The 22,111-nt window shown below is 34.4% G+C and overlaps 4 protein-coding genes across 17 annotated transcripts in view; all 4 read right to left on the bottom strand.

The window, feature by feature from the left end:
- LOC106717894 (calcium-activated potassium channel slowpoke) overlaps positions 1-1,034 on the bottom strand; it is a 57,838-nt gene extending 56,804 nt beyond the window's left edge. For all 14 annotated transcript variants that reach the window (XM_014511834.2, XM_014511842.2, XM_045678937.1 and 11 more), the window contains exon 1: positions 627-1,034. In XM_014511834.2, the coding sequence (XP_014367320.1) occupies positions 627-944 (318 nt within the window). In that variant the 5' untranslated portion in view covers positions 945-1,034. The remainder of the gene's footprint in view (positions 1-626) is intronic.
- A 3,187-nt stretch (positions 1,035-4,221) lies between these two features.
- On the bottom strand, positions 4,222-5,787 carry LOC106717871 (protein CutA homolog). The gene is made up of 3 exons (XM_014511804.2): positions 5,556-5,787; positions 5,287-5,444; positions 4,222-4,544 (listed from the first exon to the last, which is right to left on the bottom strand). The coding sequence occupies exons 1-3, from the start codon at positions 5,773-5,775 to the stop codon at positions 4,380-4,382; spliced, it is 543 nt and encodes a 180-aa protein (XP_014367290.2). The 5' UTR covers positions 5,776-5,787; the 3' UTR covers positions 4,222-4,379.
- Positions 5,788-6,204: 417 nt separating this feature from the next.
- On the bottom strand, positions 6,205-13,333 carry LOC106717877. The gene is made up of 6 exons (XM_014511810.2): positions 13,113-13,333; positions 9,325-9,388; positions 7,531-7,664; positions 6,914-7,024; positions 6,646-6,746; positions 6,205-6,399 (listed from the first exon to the last, which is right to left on the bottom strand). Exons 1-6 carry the CDS (start codon positions 13,149-13,151, stop codon positions 6,210-6,212), a joined length of 639 nt encoding a protein of 212 aa, XP_014367296.2. The 5' UTR covers positions 13,152-13,333; the 3' UTR covers positions 6,205-6,209.
- A 1,257-nt stretch (positions 13,334-14,590) lies between these two features.
- On the bottom strand, positions 14,591-17,234 carry LOC106717883 (protein spaetzle). The gene is made up of 5 exons (XM_045679045.1): positions 17,222-17,234; positions 16,906-17,030; positions 16,140-16,244; positions 15,689-15,795; positions 14,591-14,980 (listed from the first exon to the last, which is right to left on the bottom strand). Exons 1-5 carry the CDS (start codon positions 17,232-17,234, stop codon positions 14,809-14,811), a joined length of 522 nt encoding a protein of 173 aa, XP_045535001.1. The 3' UTR covers positions 14,591-14,808.
- Between the last annotated feature and the right edge of the window lie 4,877 nt (positions 17,235-22,111).

Here is a 22,111-nt window from a genome sequence, read left to right as displayed (position 1 = left end):
TTTTCAGTAAAAATGTGAAAGACAGTAATATTTGTATATAGCTTCTAATCTTCTTTCTAATCTTGTATAAAGAATAGGCATGATGGCAGTTAAAAAAACCTTACCTTTAACCTCTTGACATGTTCAGTTCTAGGAACACAATCGATGTGTTGTGCATCATTAATGAGCCTCGCTGCTTTATCATCGATAAAATACGTCACGTCAATAATAGCACAGCTCGTAAACCTAACCCGGCCGCAACATCGAGCATTAAAGTTTTTAAACTATTGTTAGTTTATTATGGGAGCCGAATAACTAGACGGAGTAAGTGGCCAATCGCCATTACACCTGATTTGTTATTGCTTCCCAAGTTTTTGTTGCGGTTGTAAAATATTTCTTACGATAAAATCAATAAATAACCTAATACATAAACGTCGACGATATAAACAAATTACCCCGAATGTTCATTTTTCTAAACCATAATTTTAAATTGTTTTTATATTCATAATCTAATAATCTAATAGACCTTTACAATTTACATGAATTTCTTATGATCTAAATTGTAGTACAGTTGAATGTACAACTAAAGCGCAAACGTAGCAACGGCGAAGATGACGAAAATATTAAAGTGAGTGAATGAGACGTACCAGTATGCGGCCGGTGGTGGTCTGGCCGGAGATGAGCTCGCCGGCCCAGTCTTTCGCCTCGGTCATGAACGTGCCCTCGAACTCCTGCTTGCCCTGGCGCGCCGCCTTCTGCTCCTTCTGCTTGGGGTCGTTGGGCGACAGCTCCGGCTCCTTGCGGCAGCACGCGTACGCGCAGCACCGCCATACCCCCACGATGAACAGCCCCGTGATGAACGTGATGATCGACGACAACAGGAAGCACCACCATTTTCGCACGCTGAGGCAGTCATCTTCAGGGCTGGACGACGCGGTTGTCACCTCTTCTTCGGACGAAGCCATTCCCCGTGGGCACGAGGCATCCAGACAAGCGCGCCATGCACGTGCGACGCGCGCGCTCGCACGCCGACCCGCGTGCGACTACCGCCACCTCCGGCGAGGCGAGTGCACGCGCGCTCCGCCGCCCGCTGCCCGCCGCCGCTCCGCCGCCGCTCCGCCGCCCGCGGCCGCTCGCTGCCGCTCGATGCCGCGCTGCCAAGCGCCGGCGATCGATCCGCGCCTGCGCGACGCTACCGCGGCCACATCCCGCCCCGACTGCGCGCCTCGCCGTCCCGCGCCCGACGTTGACCCTCGACCCTCAGCGACCAGCCCCCGGGCGGATCACCATCAGAATCTGCACGACGACGAACCGGAGTCAGCGATGCTGAAGTTCCCTGAGCGGGCGCAATATTCCATGGGTGCGTGCAGCGCACTGGTCACAGTCGGACGTCAGGTGTCAGCGGCACTCCCTATGCCCTCGCGAGCGCTCTCTTGTCATAACACAGATAATATGATCGTCACCAACATTCGCCGTCGACAACATCCGTCGAAGTGACGCCCTCGATCGCTGTTTCCAAATTTACGACTGCTCTTATTACTGCGGAGGTTTTATCGTACACGCGTCCCGACACGACGCGACCAACTGGCGTTTACAATCGCGAGCGATCCGTGACGCCGCTGCCTCCTACAACGACTGAAGCGTTGTCGTCGTACGAAAATTTCATCGCGTGTGCTCAAAAACTATGTAATTATTTGTTGGGGAATGCGGAGGTTTGGGAGGTGAACGTATCCCGTGTCGTAGCGCCGTGCGTCACAGAGCTCCGTCGCCGCGTAGACGTCTACGCGCTACGATTGGCCGCGCAAGTGGCGCTCTCGCGGATTGTTTCCGATGTTCCTTTGTCTCTTTTGTGCTTATGTTCTTGATAACAGTTATCGGAACTGGTTTTTAATTAGTTAGAGTCCCAATTTTTTTTTAAATTCTCACCGTTTTTTTAATTCGTTTTATGTACTCAACTTCCAATTAATATCATTAAGTGCATAGATAATTTTATCAAATTGATATATTAATTATTAAAGTAAGTTCAGCGTACAAGAATAAAATTTCCTAATTACATGTTTAACTGGTTAATCAATGTTTTAAATGAAAGTCATTTCGGAATATATTTTCGATTCCTGTCTTTATGAATCAGAGATTCTCTAAATTAAAACATATTACAACAACAAGGTTGTAAATATCGAAGCTGTTTTGAAATAAAGAAATTTTAGTACACGCTAACACCTTTTTTGAATTTCCACCTTGACAATCATCTATAACCACCAAGGAAAAAACTACTTATTTCCAACTACGATCTACGTGCATCACAAAATACTGGACGACGCCGTTCGTTGGTCACTTACCATCGCTGAAATGCCTTATATATTTTCTTTAAAAATCTATGTTATTTAAGACTTGATAAGAATAACTATACAATTATATTCGACTTAGCATGGGTTACTGAGACTAAAATCCCCGTTTAAAACATATCGTTATCTCTGTTTTGTCAAAGATAATGACAGGGATGACGGATGACGGATAACGATATGTTTTATACATAGATTTTGGTATTAAAAACCAACGGTTTATTACTATTCGTTCCTGACTATCACCTAAAATACTGTCCATACACATGGTTTTATGGAATGGAACCTCAATTGTAATAACGATAATTGCTATTAATATTTACTTATTTCTAAGATGAGGTCATTCTAGACTCGGCTGACACTTATGACGTCATTTATATAGGACATGCACTTTATATAGGTAAGCACTCGATACGATCGGAAATAAAACTTAATTCATAGTATTAAGTCGAAAAATGTGTTGTTTCGCTGTACACATTTCGTAGTTAATAATTTTTTTTTTAATTTTCGGGTGATTAACATCAAAGTATATTCCTTTATTGCTAAGATATCGTAGAGTCATTTAAAATCCATTTCATGTTGCGGTCAGTTGTAACAGTGATGGGCAACAATAATTGGTCCATTAGTATCGTTAGAAATGGCGACATATTTTTATTAAACGTTAATAGCGTTATTGTTTTTATTCTTCTTATTTTCAAGCTTCACAATGTCACTGGCCGTCTAGTTTTATAATTTGATAATTTTTATCGTAATATGTTTAGTCTGCAATGATTAGACAGATCATCGATACTGTGAATTTCTATTGCGGAAACACAAATATAAAAAAAAAATTTCCCTACAAAAATGGTCTTGTAATTTTACTCCGGCCATTTTACAATCTAAAGTTCTAAGTCCTAACCAATATTTTCGTGGCTCAGAACAACGCACGAGTGGCTGCGCAGTACACAATTTTTGGTTAAAGATGCGGGGTAGGTACATTGCGTAGATGACCTTGAGCCTCCAACCATTGAACCACTGAAGTACTGGTTTGTCATCATTTTTGACCTTTTAGTTGTATTTTTAATTTTTGATGTAGATGCTACATGGGAGTTATGTGAATTTAAGAGACGAAGGTGAAATAAAGATCAATATCTCTCTTTATAAATCGTAAAAAAACGGTGCGACGCAAACATAAACCATTTAAAAATATTTCGGGCGTAATAAACATTTTATCATCTTACGCCCTGCTATTATTTGTATCCAACCATCAATTTTATGGCTTATTGTTATAAAGAACAAAAGAATGTTATGTTCGCTTATATCAAAACTAGCTGATGCCCGCGACTCAGTCCACGCGAAACTGAAATTAATCATGTTAAGTGTTATGTGTTCTTCCAGACTATGTTCTACATCTGGGTTAAATTTCATCAAGATCCGTTGAGCCGTTCCGGTGATACCTTCTAACAAATATCCAAACATCTAAATTTTCTCTTTTATAATATTAGTAAGGTGTAATAAAATAAAACAAATTGACAAATATATTTTATTTTTCTTAAAGAAATTTCGAAGCTAAATAATTCAACTTACATATATTAAATTACAACTAAACCATGCTATCGATATTAAGCAACATATACAGGGTGAAATCAACTATCTTAAATATAATATAAAAGCTAAAATATATCATTAAAAGGAGTCCCTTTAGGCAAGGTTCCGAAGATACTGGCAGCATTCCCCCTTTGAATAGCTAAACTAATTCTTTGTCCGAGGTAGCTGCCAGCTCTTCGGTCAATTACAACTTATTAATAACATCTTTAAAGAAAGAAAATTTTTTTTTACTAATAACATGTAATTATAAAAAAATTATGACTTACATTTTTAGATTTTTAGATAGTATTGAATTTCAATTTTAAATTGGAGGCGCAAAGGTAACTAATTTTTACAATAAATGCGTTGTTTGAGTAACAATTAAGTCCTATTTAATTGTGTAATTTTACTTCAAAATATATTAATACAAATTACACAACAGTGGAATCTCTACGGTTATGAAAAGACAAGATATATTTAAACAAATCAGTTTTATAAATTTTCTGGTACTGTTTCACCGATCCATTTCAAGTACGGTGGGTTACCGTTCTTTATAGGCAAAGATATGACTTCACAAACTTCATATGGATGATTGGAGCGGACGAATTCTGTCAGTTTGTCAACCATAGATGTACGAGTCTTTATCATTAACAGCGCCTGGAAACAATCAAATAATTATTCATCATCATCAGCTCACTATACGTCCCCACCGAGGGGCTCGGAGCCTACCCCAAGTTAGGGGTGACTAGGCCATAGTCAACCACGCTGGCCAAGTGCGGGTTGGTTAATAAATAATAATTATTAATAACAACCAATATTATTAATTTAAAAATATAAAAGAAAGTCTTGTTAGTTACACTATTTATAACTCAAGATCGGTCGAACTGCTTTAGCTGAAAATTGATGGAGAGGTAGCTTAGAACTAGGAGACAGACATAGGAACTTTTTTATCTTGTGTGCATTTTTTTTATTTCGCGCGGACGAAGTCACCGGTAAAAATTAGTTTAAAAAAAATCTAAACCTTTTCCTTCATAAAAATACCATATTTCAGAGAAACTAATTAAGAGAAAGTTAATGTAATTTATTTACTCAATTTGACCAAAAAAAAGCTAGTTAAATGAAACCAAGAGAAAAGAACATATATTCCTACTACCTACTAACTTGCAAAAGAAAAAATAAAACAATGTAATTCAAGAATTAAGCTTGGAATTGATCACTGGTTTAAGAAACTTTATTTATAAGTGATCTGTAGTTATTCTTTAATTAAAAAAAATGTGTTGCTATAATCAACTCATTAAGAGAAAGGTACATTTCATATGAAATCTCTTAAAAGAAAAAAATTCTAAGGAGTTACCATTGAAAAGCCCATTTGTTATAAAAAAAAATTTAACATACCAACCTCACTGTCTTCATTGATCTCTCCCTTCCATTCATATATTGAGGTAACTTGGGGTACAATGTTGACACAAGCAGCAAGCTTATTCTTAACTAATCCATGTCCAATTGTCTTTCCGACATCTGTACTTGGCACTGTCACATATGCTACGGAATATTTATCTGTAAAAGAGTTTATTAGCTTGAAAAAAACTTTCCCCATTGTTATGAATGTTTATTTTAAGTATTTTATATATTTCCTAATTAAATACTGGGGGTATATTATTTTATTACCTGCATCAATACTTCCCGAAGACATATTCGCTTGTGACGCAACTAAACCAGGTCTAATTATGGTTAAGTAAATTGTAAATACGTAATTCCTGTTCAAATTCAAAAGCATCCTCATAACCAAGAGTTCATAAACAATTATATTAGTTAGAAAGTATACAAAATGTTTTATAAAATTTTGAAGCCATTCACGAATATCAACAAGCTTCTCTGACAGTGACATGACAATGACAGTGACAACTTTTTATTTTATTTTATGATCTGGTAACATAGACCTTTAGGTCATATCTTATTTGGAAAATGTTCAATACTTTGGAGACACCGCACTACACTTCACTAAGATTCGTCGTTTAAATTGTATTTTTTATGTAATTATAAATGGGTTTATAGGATGTTGGATCTTGTAGTAAAATGGCGGCGGGCAACAGTGAGAAATTTAATATTTACGTCAAAGAGCACATCACATTGATTGACGTGTTTTCCAATAAATCAAAGAGTATGTACCTGATTTTCTACAAATATTTTTAATCTATTAGAAACCAACAGATTATTTTAACTGGATTTTTTAATTCGATAACATTTTCTTAACACACGTTATTAATTATTACAACATAAGGTAATTGGAAGACTTGCAAAGAAAACAAAGGTCGTAGTTTCTTAACTATATAATTTAAGTTCAGTCACTCTATAAATACAGGAACAACAACTGGGGACGAGGAAATGTTTCTCGATCATTTCCCCGTTGTAGTCAAGCGCTACCATACTGCGAAGGATGTACTTTTGTTTGCACATCCCCTCATAGCCTTGGGCAAAATGCACTACTGATTTGCAAGCAACGTTCTGCCGACTGTAACAAAAATCAACATTTTTACAAAATTATTAGCACTCACTACAAATATTTGGTGGAACACATAAGAAACACATGTAAGAAATTGTACAACATAATACTAATAGCTGTGTTGATATCAAAACTTTTTGGTAAAACATTTTTATAAACATTGTTCTGTGAGATGCTTTGTATCTTATATTATTGCAATTAGTTTGAAGGGATTTGATCAGTTTCCGTAAAGATGTTTGAAAATAATGTACTTACTGGCAAATATCAACTCGAAAGGTCTGCTGTACATCCTTAACTTTGTTTATTATGTAATACCATTGCTCGTTGGTATCTTTTGCCGCTTTTGGGTTATACAGCTGTAAACCGAAATAGATTTTTGCTTTAAACTATTAAACTGAACAATACAATTACTGTACAAGTACAATTACAATTTAATATGTACCAAGTGCGTTAACAACTAAAAAAACGTTACATTTTCTTGGTGAAATTTTGCTTATAAAAAATAATTATTTCGAAGTCTTACCGATTCCTCTGACCTGCATAACTCAAGATTTTCTTCCTCCGGTCCTATCCTTTGAGCAATCTGTGGTTCTATGACATCCACGTTGAATTTGGTTAAGTTGACTGCTGACATCTGAAATTTAGTCATTAAAAATTTATTAGCGTGACTAATTTTTTGATACAGCTTTTGACTGACGTCGTATTACTTATACGTCACGATTACAATTCAAGGGAAATTGTAAAACAGTACAACTAGGCATTGTTAACGGGTAGGGCAGTGTTAATTTGTCCCCACAAATCTTACGTGAATTCGTGAATTTGAACAGTATAAATAAACAATGCAAAAAAAATATTACGTCGTTTATTTCGGCCTATGTATCAACTAGTTTTAAACCCGTCGTGGGTTCTTTTTTAAGTTGAGTGGATTTACGGGCTTTATTCGCGTTCTCGTCACAGTTCCTGGCGGGTCTAAAACTAGTAGGTACCTAGACCGAAATGCACGTGAGTTAAGCCGCGATATTAAATTAGTGCTTCGAGTATGTTAGAGAAAATTATTAATGTCTTATGACCCTTCTTGATTAGTTTGTGATGTCGATATTAAGTTAATGTAATCAAACAATGACATGTATCAAGTCTTACCCGGTCTATCAACTGCGATACGTATCCATGCGGATATTCTGGTATGTTATCGCAGATGCCGACTGTTTCACAATCTTTAGGGATCTTTGGCTTGAAGGAGGTTTGCCCGGGGAATATAATGCCACTGCTCGAAGCTGAAAATTATATTTATTAGACATTATTATATTTCTGGACACTAAGCAAAATTAACTTTTAGCAATATGAATGTTTAAATGTTTTAAATTTTTTCGTCCATCTGTTTTAGGTCTACATACACATTGTATATTCCTTCATCAGAGGTTGCTATAACACATATAATTAAAGTTATACAGGGAATATAATTAGTACATTAAACATTTTGAGTTAAAGCATCAGTTTAACAAGTTTTTAAATATACTATTTTAGGAAGCAGTCTACGAGAGTTGCAATCAGTTCTCAATTATTATCAAATTGTTTTATCTCGACTATAATTGGAATGATCATTGACTTATGGTCGACTAAGTCACGTAATGTTACATAAAAACAGTCAACGCTACTCCGAATACTGTGTAATTTATACATTTTTTGTTTACATTTTGTTACAATGTATTATGTACTAGCTTTTACCCGCGACTCCGTCCGCGCAGAATAAAAAAAATAGAAAACGGGGTAAAAATTATCCTATGTCCGTTTCCTGGTTCTAAGCTACCTGCCCACCAATTTTCATTCAAATCGATTCAGCCGTTCTTGAGTTATAAATAGTGTAACTAACACGACTTTCTTTTATATATATAGATTAAGAAAAAACTGTCACTGCTCAATATTTTAACCCGACTGTCAGGAGGGTGATTTCGTGGATACGTAAGTATAGGCAGACAAAGATATCTGACCCGGTGGGCATAAGTCAAACTAAATTTTGATAGCACACTAGCGCCCTCCTGACAATGTCAAAACGTGTCACAAGTTCCTTTTCGTACTGTAGCTGTTTTGTGCATGCTTTTTATTTTATGCCGTTTCTTATGCCCTGGTAGGTTTTATATATTTTCTGACAGGATTAACTGCGGTAGCGTTGCCTCTCTCATTGGGCCAGATAACTTTATATTATATTATTTTTGTATGTCGACTTATATTTATGTCAACTCCATTTTGACCTCCTGTAACCTTAATGACTGAATCGATTTTGACAAGCGATTTACTGCATCTGCGATATGTTTTTCAGAATATTATTTATGCCTAGTATAACCTCTCTGACAATAAACATACTCTTTGACTATCAAAGTAGTCGAATACCTTATGTCACTAAACAAAAATGTGACGTAAACCTTAGCAACTACAGCTAAAGACGTTCAACTTTTGACTAAATGTTTCGCAAAAACTATTTAATTATCCAGTTCCTACCTATCTGAATATAATTATATTCTAGATAAAACATCGCTGACCCTAATAAACATCAATGTTAATTGGTTTTAATTGTATACATTAATAACTGTCCAATAAATTGTGCTATACCAAGAAAAGTCCAAGTGATAAAATGTAAATATAGTAATGAACACGTTTTATTCTCTAGCCTGATATTTCGTAAAGATTTTAGAGATTTTTAACTAGTATTCCTATCTTACTAATATTATAAATGCGAATGTTTAGACGGATGGATTGATGTTTGTTTGAAGGTATCGTCGGATCGGTTCAACAATTCTTGATGAAATTTAGCACAGATGTAGAACACATAGGCTATCTATTAAGTTTTTTTTAAATTCCGAGTGGACGGAGTCGCGGGCGACAGCCAGTGTCTAATATATGCCGTATCTATTTATATATTGTATAAAAAACACCCACCGTCAATTCTCTGCACAGCTCTCGACCTCCTCATTGATTCATGGTTCGTCGCTGATAAGTTTATCTGTAAGAAAGCAATACGATATTAATAATTTAATGAAAAGGAATAGTTATAAATTAAGAAACCAATATGTTTAATTGACTAATTTGGGAACGAATCGAATGCTCCCCCTTCAAAATCAGTCGAAATGTATTTTAAGGTGGTGCAAGCGGCCGCCTGAATTCGCCAAAATAGCCAAGCAACCTCTGCCAATAGACATCCGCATTGTCTACTTTTAATTAGCTGCCGAATATTATCACATTTGTAGTCAACTGTAATGTGCAACATTCGTGAAAGTAAGCTTTATATATGTTTTTTTATAAGCTATATATGACAAATAATTGCTATAGAAAAGCCACATTAATGTCTTGAAATCATCATAGTATCTCGGCAAAAATATATAATATTAATATATTTTACGGATTATAAAAGTTTTACGTTAGGACGAAGAATCTTTATTCTATATCTATATATATATATATATATATATATATATAAAGTGGACCATTTCGCGATTCGAAGTTGTCATGGTAACAAATCTACGTTACGATATACCACTTTATATCTGGATCTTACAACTAATATTATATCTTTATAACATTGTAATTATCTCGATATTTGTATCCTTTTATTGTTCGATGTCTAAGACATGAAGTTCCCTCGTGTCTGTGTTTCATATAACTAACTTATTCTTTAACTAACTTTCACCCGCGACGTTGTCCGCGCGAATTTTAGAAAAAAGCTTAATAAGTAATATGTTCTTTCAGACTATGTTCTACACCCAAGTCAAATTTCATTAAGATCTGTTTACCTATTCTGGAAATACCTTCAAACAAACATCCATCCATCCAAACATTCGCATTTATAATATTAGTAAGATGTAAGATAACATGTTAACAACATTTTTCAATTATAATCTTAAAACATATTTTGGTTAAATAAATTAAACTGAGTCATACGTAACTGTTTTTCCCGACATTACACGCAATTGCACGCACGGTATGACGCAATTGTTTTTTTTGTCTGGGACACTTATATCGTGACCCTATTTAAAGTACTTTAAATTATTCGTTGTCCCGATTTCCCATCTGGTAAATCCCAACTCAACGAATTGTCCTTGATAACGCGCCTGTACAAATATATTTTAATTCAACTGTTCGTGATAGTATAACTAAGTTCCACCAACACCTGATCACAAAAACGCACGAAAAACATTATCGTTCTTCGAGGTCAATTTTACAAATTTTTACAAGCTTTTTTATAGTTTCTGTCCCGATATTTGACATTTAAATCTTGCAAATTATATTTGATCCACTTTCCGGTCACTGGCTGAGATAAAACTTTGCATACATGTGTAAATCGCATGATAATGCGATATTATGATGATGGTGCTGATCTGATGATGGATCTGGAAGGTGTACATAGGTACTTCGCAATGAAACAATACAACGAGTTTGTGCTCGTTTAAATCGTCTAGATGAATCGTTTCTTTTAACATTTATAGTTGTTTTAATTAACAAGAACATAACAAAATATTGTTTAAAAATCTTACAATTATTCCTATTATGTATAAAAAGGTAGTTATGCGAGGTAAGGGGATTACCATAGACAAATTGCACATTAAAATCTTAATATATATAAATCTCGTGTCACAATGTTTGTCCTCAATGGACTCCTAAACCACTTAACCGATTAAAATAAAATTCGCACACCATGTGCAGTTCGATCCAACTTGAGAGATAGGATAGTTTAAATCTCAAATTATAGTCGCAATTTTAATTTATTGCTAATTATTTGTCTGTTATTATTTGACAGTCACAATTATCTGTTAACTCCAAATGATTCTAACAGATGTCGATACCTTTCGACTGGGTTGAGTAAGTAATCAATAGATGGCGCTGCTATGGTAAATCTACGAACGTGTCATATAAGCTACATTTTAACAGCATAATTTAACCGATTTTTAACAAATTTTATATGCGTATTCAGTAAGTCTGAGAATCGGACAACATCTATTTTCCTATGAAGTTTTTTTAACTGTGCGCGGACGGAGTCGCGGGCGACAGCTAGTAGTAATATACAGTTTGTCTATGTTACCGTTTTATTGGATTGAAACAAGACATAAACAAAAGTAGAAGTTTAACTACGTGTCTATTGCTAAAAACTAGGACAAAAAGGTATCTTTAAAAGGGAATAAAAGGGATAACTATAATGTTTTTGTATCGGTGTTACGACAATGCAAACTGAATTCTATTTTTGTGATATAACAAGGTCAACTTTTAATCGTATTCGAACGTTGTTTTGAATACATTCAAAGTCAGCCAGTCATCCGGTTCAAAAGATTTATTTAAAAATAATATCGATACTTTTGTATAATTTTTTTTTTAAATTCCTATCGAAGTAAAGCGTCTCTCCATCGTTTGACGTGACATAGTCAAAGAATAAAATGCGCTTTCAAGTAGAACGGAATATCATCCAGCAAACAGTGACCATAAGAATGAGTCATCGTCATCTTATGTCAAACCAATGCTGTGACCTTCCACAGTATATTGTATTTAAGTAATACTCAAGTTTAGGTACTATTCATACAAACATCCACTAATTTTATCTCACTTATCGTCGATTTCTGAGACCTTATAAAACATATCGTCATCTCATTATCTTTGACAAAATAAAGATGACAACATGTTTTATATAGAGATTTTGGTCTCGGAAACTAAAGATCAGAGTCGTAATTGGTCGCTAAAGGTCATTAAATTTACCTAAGTGCGAATGACCCTGAGTAAGTAGTGTGGATTTAGTAATATAAATGTGTATTTACACTAAGGGAATGCTTAAGTAAGCATTAAACCAGTCTGGCTTACGCCTGTGCTCTTTATAATCTATTAAAGCTATTGAGATCCTTTGAGGCCATTGTGTCAAACAGCCTTATTTGCGCCCAGTAATGCCCTTAATAATCTGAGAAAATGCAAATGAGACTTGCGTGTATTTACCTATAAATAATAATTAATTTAAATGTTGTTTATGACTAAAAAAATTCTAATACCATTATTTAAAAAAAAACTTAAAAAATACATCGTATAAAAAAAAATAACGTTTCCAAATGACGTTGTTAAAACAGTTATTTTTTTTTCAAATGTGAATAATCATCAAAAGAATAAAAATTATTTCTTTGTTGCCAATGTTTCGATGAAAACTGGTTCGAAATACAATTTATCACGAAACGTGTAATTAATATTCTCGCCAATTACGATCCATTTCAATATCCTCCTTTATATTGTTCATTCATTTCTTTATATGTTATAGGTGCCATTAATTCTAAGGTTTTATTCCTGATTCTACAAATTAATGCTAATTGTTTGGACAGCTAGCTTTGTCAAGGTAAACGGAACGTTCAACTTTAGCCTCTATATATTACTATTTTACTAATATTATAAATACGAAAGCTTAGATTGATGGTATCTCCGTAACTCAACGGATTTTGTTGAAACTTGACACAGGTTTAGTCTGAAAGAACATATTACTTTTTAAGATTTTTTTTTATTCCGCGTGAACGGAGTCGCAGGCGACAGCTAGTCACGTATAAATCTAGCAACTTTAATATACGCATTCATTAACCAGTAAAGAAAGTGACAGGCCACTTTTACTTTTCAAACGGCGTTCGCGAATACAGCGTGTATAAAAAAATATGTCATGTTTACACGTTTATACACTTTTTAGCGCTTTAATCTCAGCTATTAAGACTCACCAGCGATATACAAATGGCACAACTGTATAACCACGACATTATTGCTAATTATTGTTTACAATACATGTCTTTTAACTTTACACTATACAAATTGTATTATAAATATCATATTTAAAAAAGTACATTGTCACTGTTTGGGTAAATTTATTTCCATGTCCGAACGAAGGAAAGGACCACAACAGCGTCACACACAACACACTCGACGACTTGACGACGACTGACCGCGGTCGCGGCCACTAGCCGTAGTGACGTAGTCTAGCCTTGACGACCAGTTTACACAGACCTGTCTCTGTTTTTGTGACACTAAAAGAATACTACAAGTTTAATATGAATATGTAAGACGCAGTTCTAAATAACATGGTCAGTTTATTCTGCAGTAAAATGTATTCAAAGAAACATAAATCAATGTTTGTTTATGTGATTTTGGTGACGATAAAAGATACAGTAATATATAACGACACTTAAGAATTTTTATGTCTCTTTAACATGTTATTTTTTTAAATATTTATAGCATTTCTTGATTAGTAGAGTAAAAATAGTTTTCGACAAACGTTTGAAAATGAAAATTTGTCATACTAATCAAACATTTTAAATGTCGACAAAGTCGGACACTATCGAATAATTTGACAGACACATAACATTTGATCGTTTTCTGGACTCTGAATTCTGACAATATAACCTAACGTAAGATCCCTGTAAACCACAGCAATTGTGTTATATAGATAACTTAATTATGTACTTACTACATAGTTTATCGCTTATAATTATGTAAGTTAAACGATGCATATTTTTATATTCATTTTATTTTGGATTACTAACAAAAAATTACATAAATTAAAAAAAAATATGTTACATAATTTAAGATATATACTTTACTATATTTAAATTAATGAAGTTTAATGTTCGATTTTATATTATTAATATTTTTTCATGGCAAACGAACAAGCGGCCATTGTCCAAAAACATCCGCAATTGCAGAGGCGTTGCCTACCTTTAACGCAGAAGGGGACGCACAAAAAAAGGAAACATATATCCTCTTCCTATGAGTCCCTTCCTCCGTCATATCCGCTTTCCCTTTCCATCATTTCCTTATAAGAAAAGAGTGGGATGGGAACGAGGACGAAGATTCAAAAATCACCATCTCAAAGGCCGGCAACGCATCTGCTGTTCCTCTGGTATTGCAGATATCCATGGGCGTCGATCAACACCTTGGTGTTCCCGCTGCTCGTTTGCCCCCTTATCTTATATAAAAAATAGGCCTCCGTCAAGATTGTTTTTTAATAACATTGTAATTATTAAATAATTGGTATTGTTTTGAACAATCTTTGGTTGACAGTACTTTGCCTTGGACTATTTAAACATTAGGTCAGGTACAGTCAGTATTTCTTTTAAACATTTTTATTATAATTTATAATCAAAATCTAGTAATTTAATTATCATTATTAAAACTCTATAAATAAATTTTTATCCCTCACTTTAATTAAAAAAAAAAATAGGAACCAAAATATGTGTCAATAAAAATGTCCACAACTAAAGTAATTCAAATACAATACAACTTATAGAGCGGACATTACGAACACTTCCTTTAAATATTTTTCGCAACACAGAGTAGTGTGTCGACTCTACCATTAGTAGTTTTTTTAAACGTACGGTTTGTTTCTGAAATGTCTTTTCACGGCAGTTGAAGTGTTGAAGTTCACAAGATTCTGTATACACAAGAACAACAACTAGGAATGACGAAGTAATCTTCAAAGGTACGTCCTTGGTAATCTAATGCCACCATTTTCCGTAGTATGTATTTCTGTTTGCAATATCCTTGGTTTCCAAGTGCAAAGCTCGCCACACTATTACAATTTCCATTTTGTTTACTGAAAGAGAAATAGTACACACGATTACTATATTTCTTCGTCATCATCATCTCCTTGTCTTTCCAGTAGCCATTCCCTTTTTTAAATACAATAAATCCATCTCTAATTGCCTTTTATCTTTTTTATTATCAGTTATACTTAACTAATAATAACTCATAGAAAGCTGGTTAATATGCAAATAGAAAATAATCGATAAAAAATATTTTGATTGACATAAAAAGTAAGATTTTAAATAATTTGGATAGTCATTTCTGGAAGATATCATTGTGACTACTTAAATGAAAAGTAATTAATTTTATAGCGGTGTCTTATAATGCCATGTAAATTACAATTTCAAATTTGTAAATGAAACAAAACACTCGAATATAACCTTAAGTAAATCTATATATCTATCTATATATATAAAAGAAAGTTGTGTTAGTTACACCATTTATAACTCAAGAACGGCTGAATCGATTTGACTGAAAATTGGTGGGCAGGTAGCTTAGAACCAGGAAAAGGACATAGGATAATTTTTACCCCGTTTTCTATTTTTTATTCCGCGCGGACGGAGTCGCGGGTAAAAGCTAGTTGTTAATATTTAAGAGTTTACAGTAATAACGATGTCTTTGCTCTTTATATTAAACTAGCACTAGTTACTTATCAATTGACGTATGTATTTATAAAATACAGATCATTGTTAATTAATCATGAAAAAATTTAACTTACGTGCAAACTTCGACTCTGAATGTTTGAATTGCCTCTTCGTTTTTCTTATTTACAATATAGTACCATTTTTTTCCGTTAACAGATCGTGCTGCCAACGGAGAATAAAGCTGAAAAAAGCCAGAATAATTTTAATGATAGTTATTATGAATGTTAATGTTTATATGTAACTAGCTTTTACCCCCGACTCCGTCCGCGCGGAATAAAAAAAATACACACAAGATAAAAAAGTTCCTATGTCCGTCTCCTAGTTCTAAGCTACCTCCCCATCAATTTTCAACTAAATCAGTTCGAGTTATAAATAGTGTAACTAATACGACTTTCTTTTATATATTATATATAGAAGATTATTGTTTAGTGGAATTTGGAAAAGAGTTAGATTTTACTCTGTAATAGCACCATAGACTAATAAATCTTTTTTTCTAATTATAGGGCAATTTAAATTTCTTTTTACCATTTCCTTTGATTTACACATTTCAAAGTTTTCTTCTTCGGGTCCAAACCGCTCAGTGAGCTCTATTATATCCGTGTTGAAATTGGTTTGATTGATTTTGTTAATCTGAAACATAAATATTTATATTAGTATCGTTTGTAAAAAAACATTTTTTACTATGGATATCGATAAATTATAAGCAGACACATAGGTAACCACTTAACATCGGATAAGATTGTGGCCAAGCACAAGTTTAAGATACCTTATGCGTCAAAAAATGGTCTTTTCTTTCTTTTACCCATCTCACTCAGGAGAGTAATGTTTTGTTCCTTTATAAATGTTATATAAGTTTGTATGCCAATTGTGAATTAACCAGTGGTAGAGCCTGCATTAACATCTTTTGCACGAATGGACAGGCACAACCGGTGAAATAATAGACCACACAGAAGAAAGGCCTGTAGAGGAAATTATTCCACGTTTCGTCCGATGAGTGTGCGTGACGCAGGCCTAATTTTAGACCTCTTCCCCTTTCCACCATTTATTGTCGGCTAAAGGTAAGCAACGAATCTGCAAGAACAGATATTTTTGGGTAACGGTCACTTCGCTATTCTAGCAAATTCTAGAGGCAGCTCGTTTGCCACCTTTTGCTATTTAAAAAATCCATTGTGACAGCTTATAGGTTAAACTGCTGAATCGATTTTGACGAGATATATGCTTCATATTACCCGGGAAGTTACAGAGTAAGTCGTTTTTTTTTTTTGTAAATTAACTAGTTATTTTTGTATACCTGATCGATCAGTTGCGTCACGTACTGCTGTGGGTACTCCGGTACGTCATCGCAGATGCCGATGTCTTCGCATTCTTTAGGTATATTTGGTTTAAAAGACTGTGAGCCAGGAATTTCGTTAATAACTGAAAAAGTTTTACATTTTTAGGACACACGATATTGCTGATTTAACGGTAATTTCACAATGCCAAAACTCTCACACAAAAATATAATCGTCACTTTCCGAAGAAAAACGAGATAGCAATATTTTTATAAAGATGTCGGCATTTAAAAGTATAAAACAATAGTTAATTTTGATACCCCAAGTAGCTGCTACATTTGAACAACATCAACGGAATAACATCTGCCGCTTAAAAATCGGGTAAGCAGTTCATGAGAAGTGATTTCTTAGTTTTTCGTCCAGTCGCTATGGCTACTGGTGTTTTAACATTTTTTAATCTAGTTTTTATTGAAATCCTTTAGAATTTTCTTACCATCACCACCAACAGCCCTTGTTCTTCTAGGGACGTGCAGAGTAAAGATGACCGCTTCACTGGGAAGTAAGTGCACCTATAAACATATTAATTAGACAAGTATTAGCAGATGAAGCAATATCTTACTAATCTATATATATAAAAGAAAGTCGTGTTAGTTACACTATTTATAACTCAAGAACGGCTGAATCAATTTGACTGAAAATTGGTGGGCAGGTAGCTTAGAACCAGGAAACGGACATAGGGTAATTTTTACCCCGTTTTCTAGATTTTTTTTTTATTCCGCGCGGACGGAGTCGCGGGTAAAAGCTAGTAAGGGATATAAGACAAAACGAAGGAAAGTGTCAATTAACTTATTTTAAAATTAATACTTTCAAATAAATTGCACTTTATTAAAGTGAAAGAAATTAAGTAAAAATAATTATTAAAAAAAAATTGTTTTCTTGTTCAGAGGTTACACTTACCAAAGAAATCCAAACAGTAAAACTGACGAAGTACATATTTATTGATTTTATTTTCAACATTAATATAAATAACACTAGATATAAAGGTAATTAAAGAGTGTATAGGGACAAATGTCCTCACAGAAAGGCTAAGCTGTACTATGCACGGGTCAAATGAAGTCCATATTTATATATTAAAAGCTCTAGATCAGAAATTTTATTATCCTTCCTGTAGTGCGAGCATGATCGACGCGTGTTCCCGTATATACGTCACTATTTCAGCGATATGCTGTCGCTTGACGACAACGGATGCCATTTTAGTAAGCTACAGTACGTATCATTTAATTTGGCACCTCCGTAACTGTATTTATTGTCTACTAGCTGTAGCCCGCGATTCCGTCCGCGCGGTATTCAAAATATAAACTATATATGTAATTAGTAGCCAATAGTGTTCTTGCAGGCTGTGTTCTATACCTATACCAAATTTTAGCGAGATCCATGCAACATTCATACTAATATTATAAATGCGAATGTTTGTATGTATGTATGTTTGTTCGAAGGTATCTCAAGAACGGGTCAACGGAACTTGATGAAATTAAGCACGATTGTAGAACATAGTTTGGAAGAAGACATAATCTTAATATATATAAATCTCGTGTCACAATGTTTGTCCTCAATGGACTCCTAAACCACTTAACCGAATATAATAAAATTGGCACACCATGTGCAGTTCGATCCAACTTGAGAGATAGGATAGTTTAAATCTCAAATAATAGTCGCAATTTTAATTTATTGCTAATTATTTGTCTGTTATTATTTGACAGTCACAATTATCTGTTAACTCCAAATGATTCTAACAGATGTCGATACCTTTCGACTGGGTTGAGTAAGTAATCAATAGACGGCGCTGCTATGGTAAATCTACGAACGTGTCATATAAGCTTATTAACTGCGCGCGGACGGAGTCGCGGGCGACAGCTAGTTACTTATAAAGTTTTTTAATGTCGCGCAGAAAGAGTCGCGGGCGAGAGCTAGTATTAGATAAATTATAAATTCCAAGATATTAGAAGCGTTGTACGATTAAAAACCAAAGCCAACCGAAGACCTTTGCCATACATTTCCTACCTAATGTGCCAACATAAATGACGCGTACTCTACCTAATGTAATGAGGAGAGTATTGTGTGCGTAAGTTGTAAATTTGAACAAGGAATAAATATGTACCACTTCAATTAAAATTACCATAGTTACCCATTGGTATTACTTCAATTAAAATTATCGTAGTTACCTATGGTTACCATAGTTACCTATGGTAATTTGAATTTCTCAAAGGCCGGCAACGCATCTGCGATTCCCCTGTTATTGCAGATGTCCATGGGCATCGATGAACACCTCAGTGTTCCCTCTGCTCGTTTGCCCCCTTCTCTTATAAACAAAAAAATAGTAATTAAACAATAGAGGTGTATTACACACATCGATAGTCGTGAGTTTGAACCTTTCATTAGGTTATTCAAATAAACCATATGCATGAAATCTTACAGATACATAAACAGTTCTTTAGTATATACTTCTCAAACTTGGTGTACGTTAAGGGACTTCCTTAGTGACCATTATACTACTGGTTTTGGAGTATGTATTAACTTAGTTAAAAAGCTATATACTATGAGATTCGGTTATGGTTGTCCGTTATGCCCAAAATACAGTTCAAACATACCAAACCTTTGTGAGCGTTCAAAAATGATCCTCAATTAGATCAGAGGTTACATTGTGCGTCACATTATTATTTTTATCCATGTACTATTTTTAGTTTATATACAAAGGAATGGTATATTATTATTAAATTACTTGGTAAATACATGATGCACTAGGAAATGTAGAACGCAAACAAAGGGAAGAGGATGTTGAATATAATAAAACCCAAGTTCTCTGTACGAAATGTCTAAGGAAACTTCTAAGGGAAACACCATATGTTGCAAGTACTTGGAATTAACATAATTTTACAGTTAAATTATAAAGATAAATTATGTCATTTGTAGAGTAATGCACTGAATAATGCAGGTTTTCCAAAGTATTACTAATTAAAATTAAGTTTTCAGTCTGGTCCGTTCAAGCGCTTAACAACTGCTTCTCCGGCCGACGACGACCTGTAGACGTCCAGTTACAATCGCAGCCAATGTGTTTTCGATTTTCAGTGAAAGAAAACATTGTGTTGTAACCTGCACATGGCGAAAAATTAAAAAATATCTGTGAAGTCGACAAACACGCACTGCACCAGCGTGGTTGATTGCCTAGTTACTCTTGGGTAGGCTCCGAGATTGCCTTCAACCTTGAACTCACATTGTTCAAAGATTCATGCATAATTATTAGACAATATTAGCTGTTGTTCACGACTTCGTCTACGTGGTGGTCCAATATTTTCCGGAACAAACGCGGACTTGCGGAGAGACAGAGGGACAGACGGATTTTTAAATGGTAGGTATCTAATATATTTGGATAGGATAGGATATCTTTTTTCTTTTTTTAATTACACGTTGACAAAGTCGCAAGCAACAGCTAGTAATTAATGAAGTTATTTTTGTCTATCATATTTATGTTGATAAGTAATTTTATGTAATAATTTCATTACATAATAATTGTAACCCACATTGAAAAACTAATTAGTTTGGCTGCAGTGATACTAAAGCTAAAATATAATTAACCACATATAATTTATTTTATATCTTTTCCTTGACTGATATTGGTTCTTTTAGAGCCCTAAAACGGTTAAGTAGTCCCATAATATACAAATATTTACATAATCTAAATTCTAAACTAAAAGCTGCAGTGAAATTTGTCTTGCGGAAGTGACCTTATTTCACTGTAGCTTTTACTATAACACTAGCTTTTACCCGCGACTCCGTCCGCGCGGAACAAAAAATAGAAAACGGGGTAAAAATTATCCTATGTCCTTTTCCTGGTTCTAAGCTACATGCCCACCAATTTTCAGACAAATCGATTCAGCCGTTCTTGAGTTATAAATAGTGTAACTAACACGACTTTCTTTTATATATATAGATAGATTAGGTTATATACTTCTCGACTATCTAAAAACCGCAGTATGAGTTAAAAAGTACATAACAATTTTAAAGGAATTTGGATAAAGGAATAACTTTGCTTTGTACAAACTTTACCTCTTAGGGAATGCATTTTTTTAGAATCAAATGTAAATCTTACTAATATTATAAATGCGAAAGTTTAGATGTACGGATGGATGTTTGTTAGAAGGGATTTTGATGAAATTTAGCTCAGATGTAGAACACAGTCTGAAAGAACACATAGGTTACTTACTAAGTATTTTTTTAATACACTGCACTGACGGAGTCTATGGTGTCAGCTGTATGTATGATGACCTTTAAAAAACCGGTTACTTCTTAATCTTTTGTCACCATGTAAGAGATGAATAAACAAATATGATTCAATGACATCAAGTGTTAATCAATGACTCACAGGGCCATAAGAACTATGTACATTACAGAACTAATCATTCGTCCCAGTTTAATTTGGAAAAAATTATAGAAAATTAATAAAGTTAGCGATTTCCTTACGCTGAATTTTAATGTCGTATTCATTTTTGCCGTTTGAAGTACACCTATTTATTTTTCTATATGAAAACTAGACAGGCTCAAAAGACCGATGAATTTTGACATTTTGCATTTTTTTTACTTTAGTGACACTAGCGAAAGCCCGCGACTTGTTAACACTTAAACTTAACTTGGTAAAAACACACGACTAATTAACTAAAAATTTAGTGTTGCCATTATCACAACTGTGCCAAATTTCATCAAGATCTGTTAAGCCGTTTTACGAAGACCTAATTTTAGTCCTCTTTCCCTTCCCGCCCTATTCTTATAAGGAAAGGATGGAAAGGGGAAGTCGATTTGTCCTCATCCTGTGCATCCCCTTCTTTGTCGATTAAAGGTGGGCAGCGCATCTGTAGTTGCGGATGTCTATGAACAATGGTTGCTTCGCTATTTAGTTGGATTTAGGTGACCGCTGGCTCGTTTGCCATCTAATAACATAAAAAAGATACGTAATAATAAACATCCTGCCATCCTATCGCATTTATAATATTATAGTATGATTGCAACACATCAGCGGTTCAGATTGTTTTATATAAAACTAGCTGTCGCCCGCGACTCCGTCCGCGCGGAATTAGAATATACTTAATAGGGGTATGAAAAATACATAGTAACCGATTCTCAGACCTACTGAATACGCATATAAAATTTGGTAAAAATCGGTAAAGGCGTTTT

The sequence above is a fragment of the Papilio machaon genome, chromosome 8, assembly GCF_912999745.1.
Source record: "Papilio machaon chromosome 8, ilPapMach1.1, whole genome shotgun sequence".
Classification (NCBI taxonomy): Eukaryota; Metazoa; Arthropoda; class Insecta; order Lepidoptera; family Papilionidae; genus Papilio; species Papilio machaon.
This window is presented reverse-complemented; position numbering and strand designations above follow the sequence as displayed.

Coding starts and splice junctions, on each gene's coding strand:
- LOC106717883 (XM_045679045.1), bottom strand. Junction 15,796..16,139: donor TGTGTAAATCAAAGGAAATG/GTAAAAAGAAAT, acceptor GGCTTTTTTCAG/CTTTATTCTCCGTTGGCAGC. Junction 14,981..15,688: donor TTCAGAGTCGAAGTTTGCAC/GTAAGTTAAATT, acceptor TTTCTCTTTCAG/TAAACAAAATGGAAATTGTA.
- LOC106717871 (XM_014511804.2), bottom strand. CDS start 5,775: ATGTCACTGTCAGAGAAGCTTGTTGATATTCGTGAATGGCTTCAAAAT. Junction 5,445..5,555: donor TTCGGGAAGTATTGATGCAG/GTAATAAAATAA, acceptor ACTCTTTTACAG/ATAAATATTCCGTAGCATAT. Junction 4,545..5,286: donor AGATCAATGAAGACAGTGAG/GTTGGTATGTTA, acceptor GATTGTTTCCAG/GCGCTGTTAATGATAAAGAC.
- LOC106717877 (XM_014511810.2), bottom strand. CDS start 13,151: ATGTCGTGGTTATACAGTTGTGCCATTTGTATATCGCTG. Junction 9,389..13,112: donor GTGCCATTTGTATATCGCTG/GTGAGTCTTAAT, acceptor GCTTTCTTACAG/ATAAACTTATCAGCGACGAA. Junction 6,400..6,645: donor TTTCGAGTTGATATTTGCCA/GTAAGTACATTA, acceptor TTTTTGTTACAG/TCGGCAGAACGTTGCTTGCA.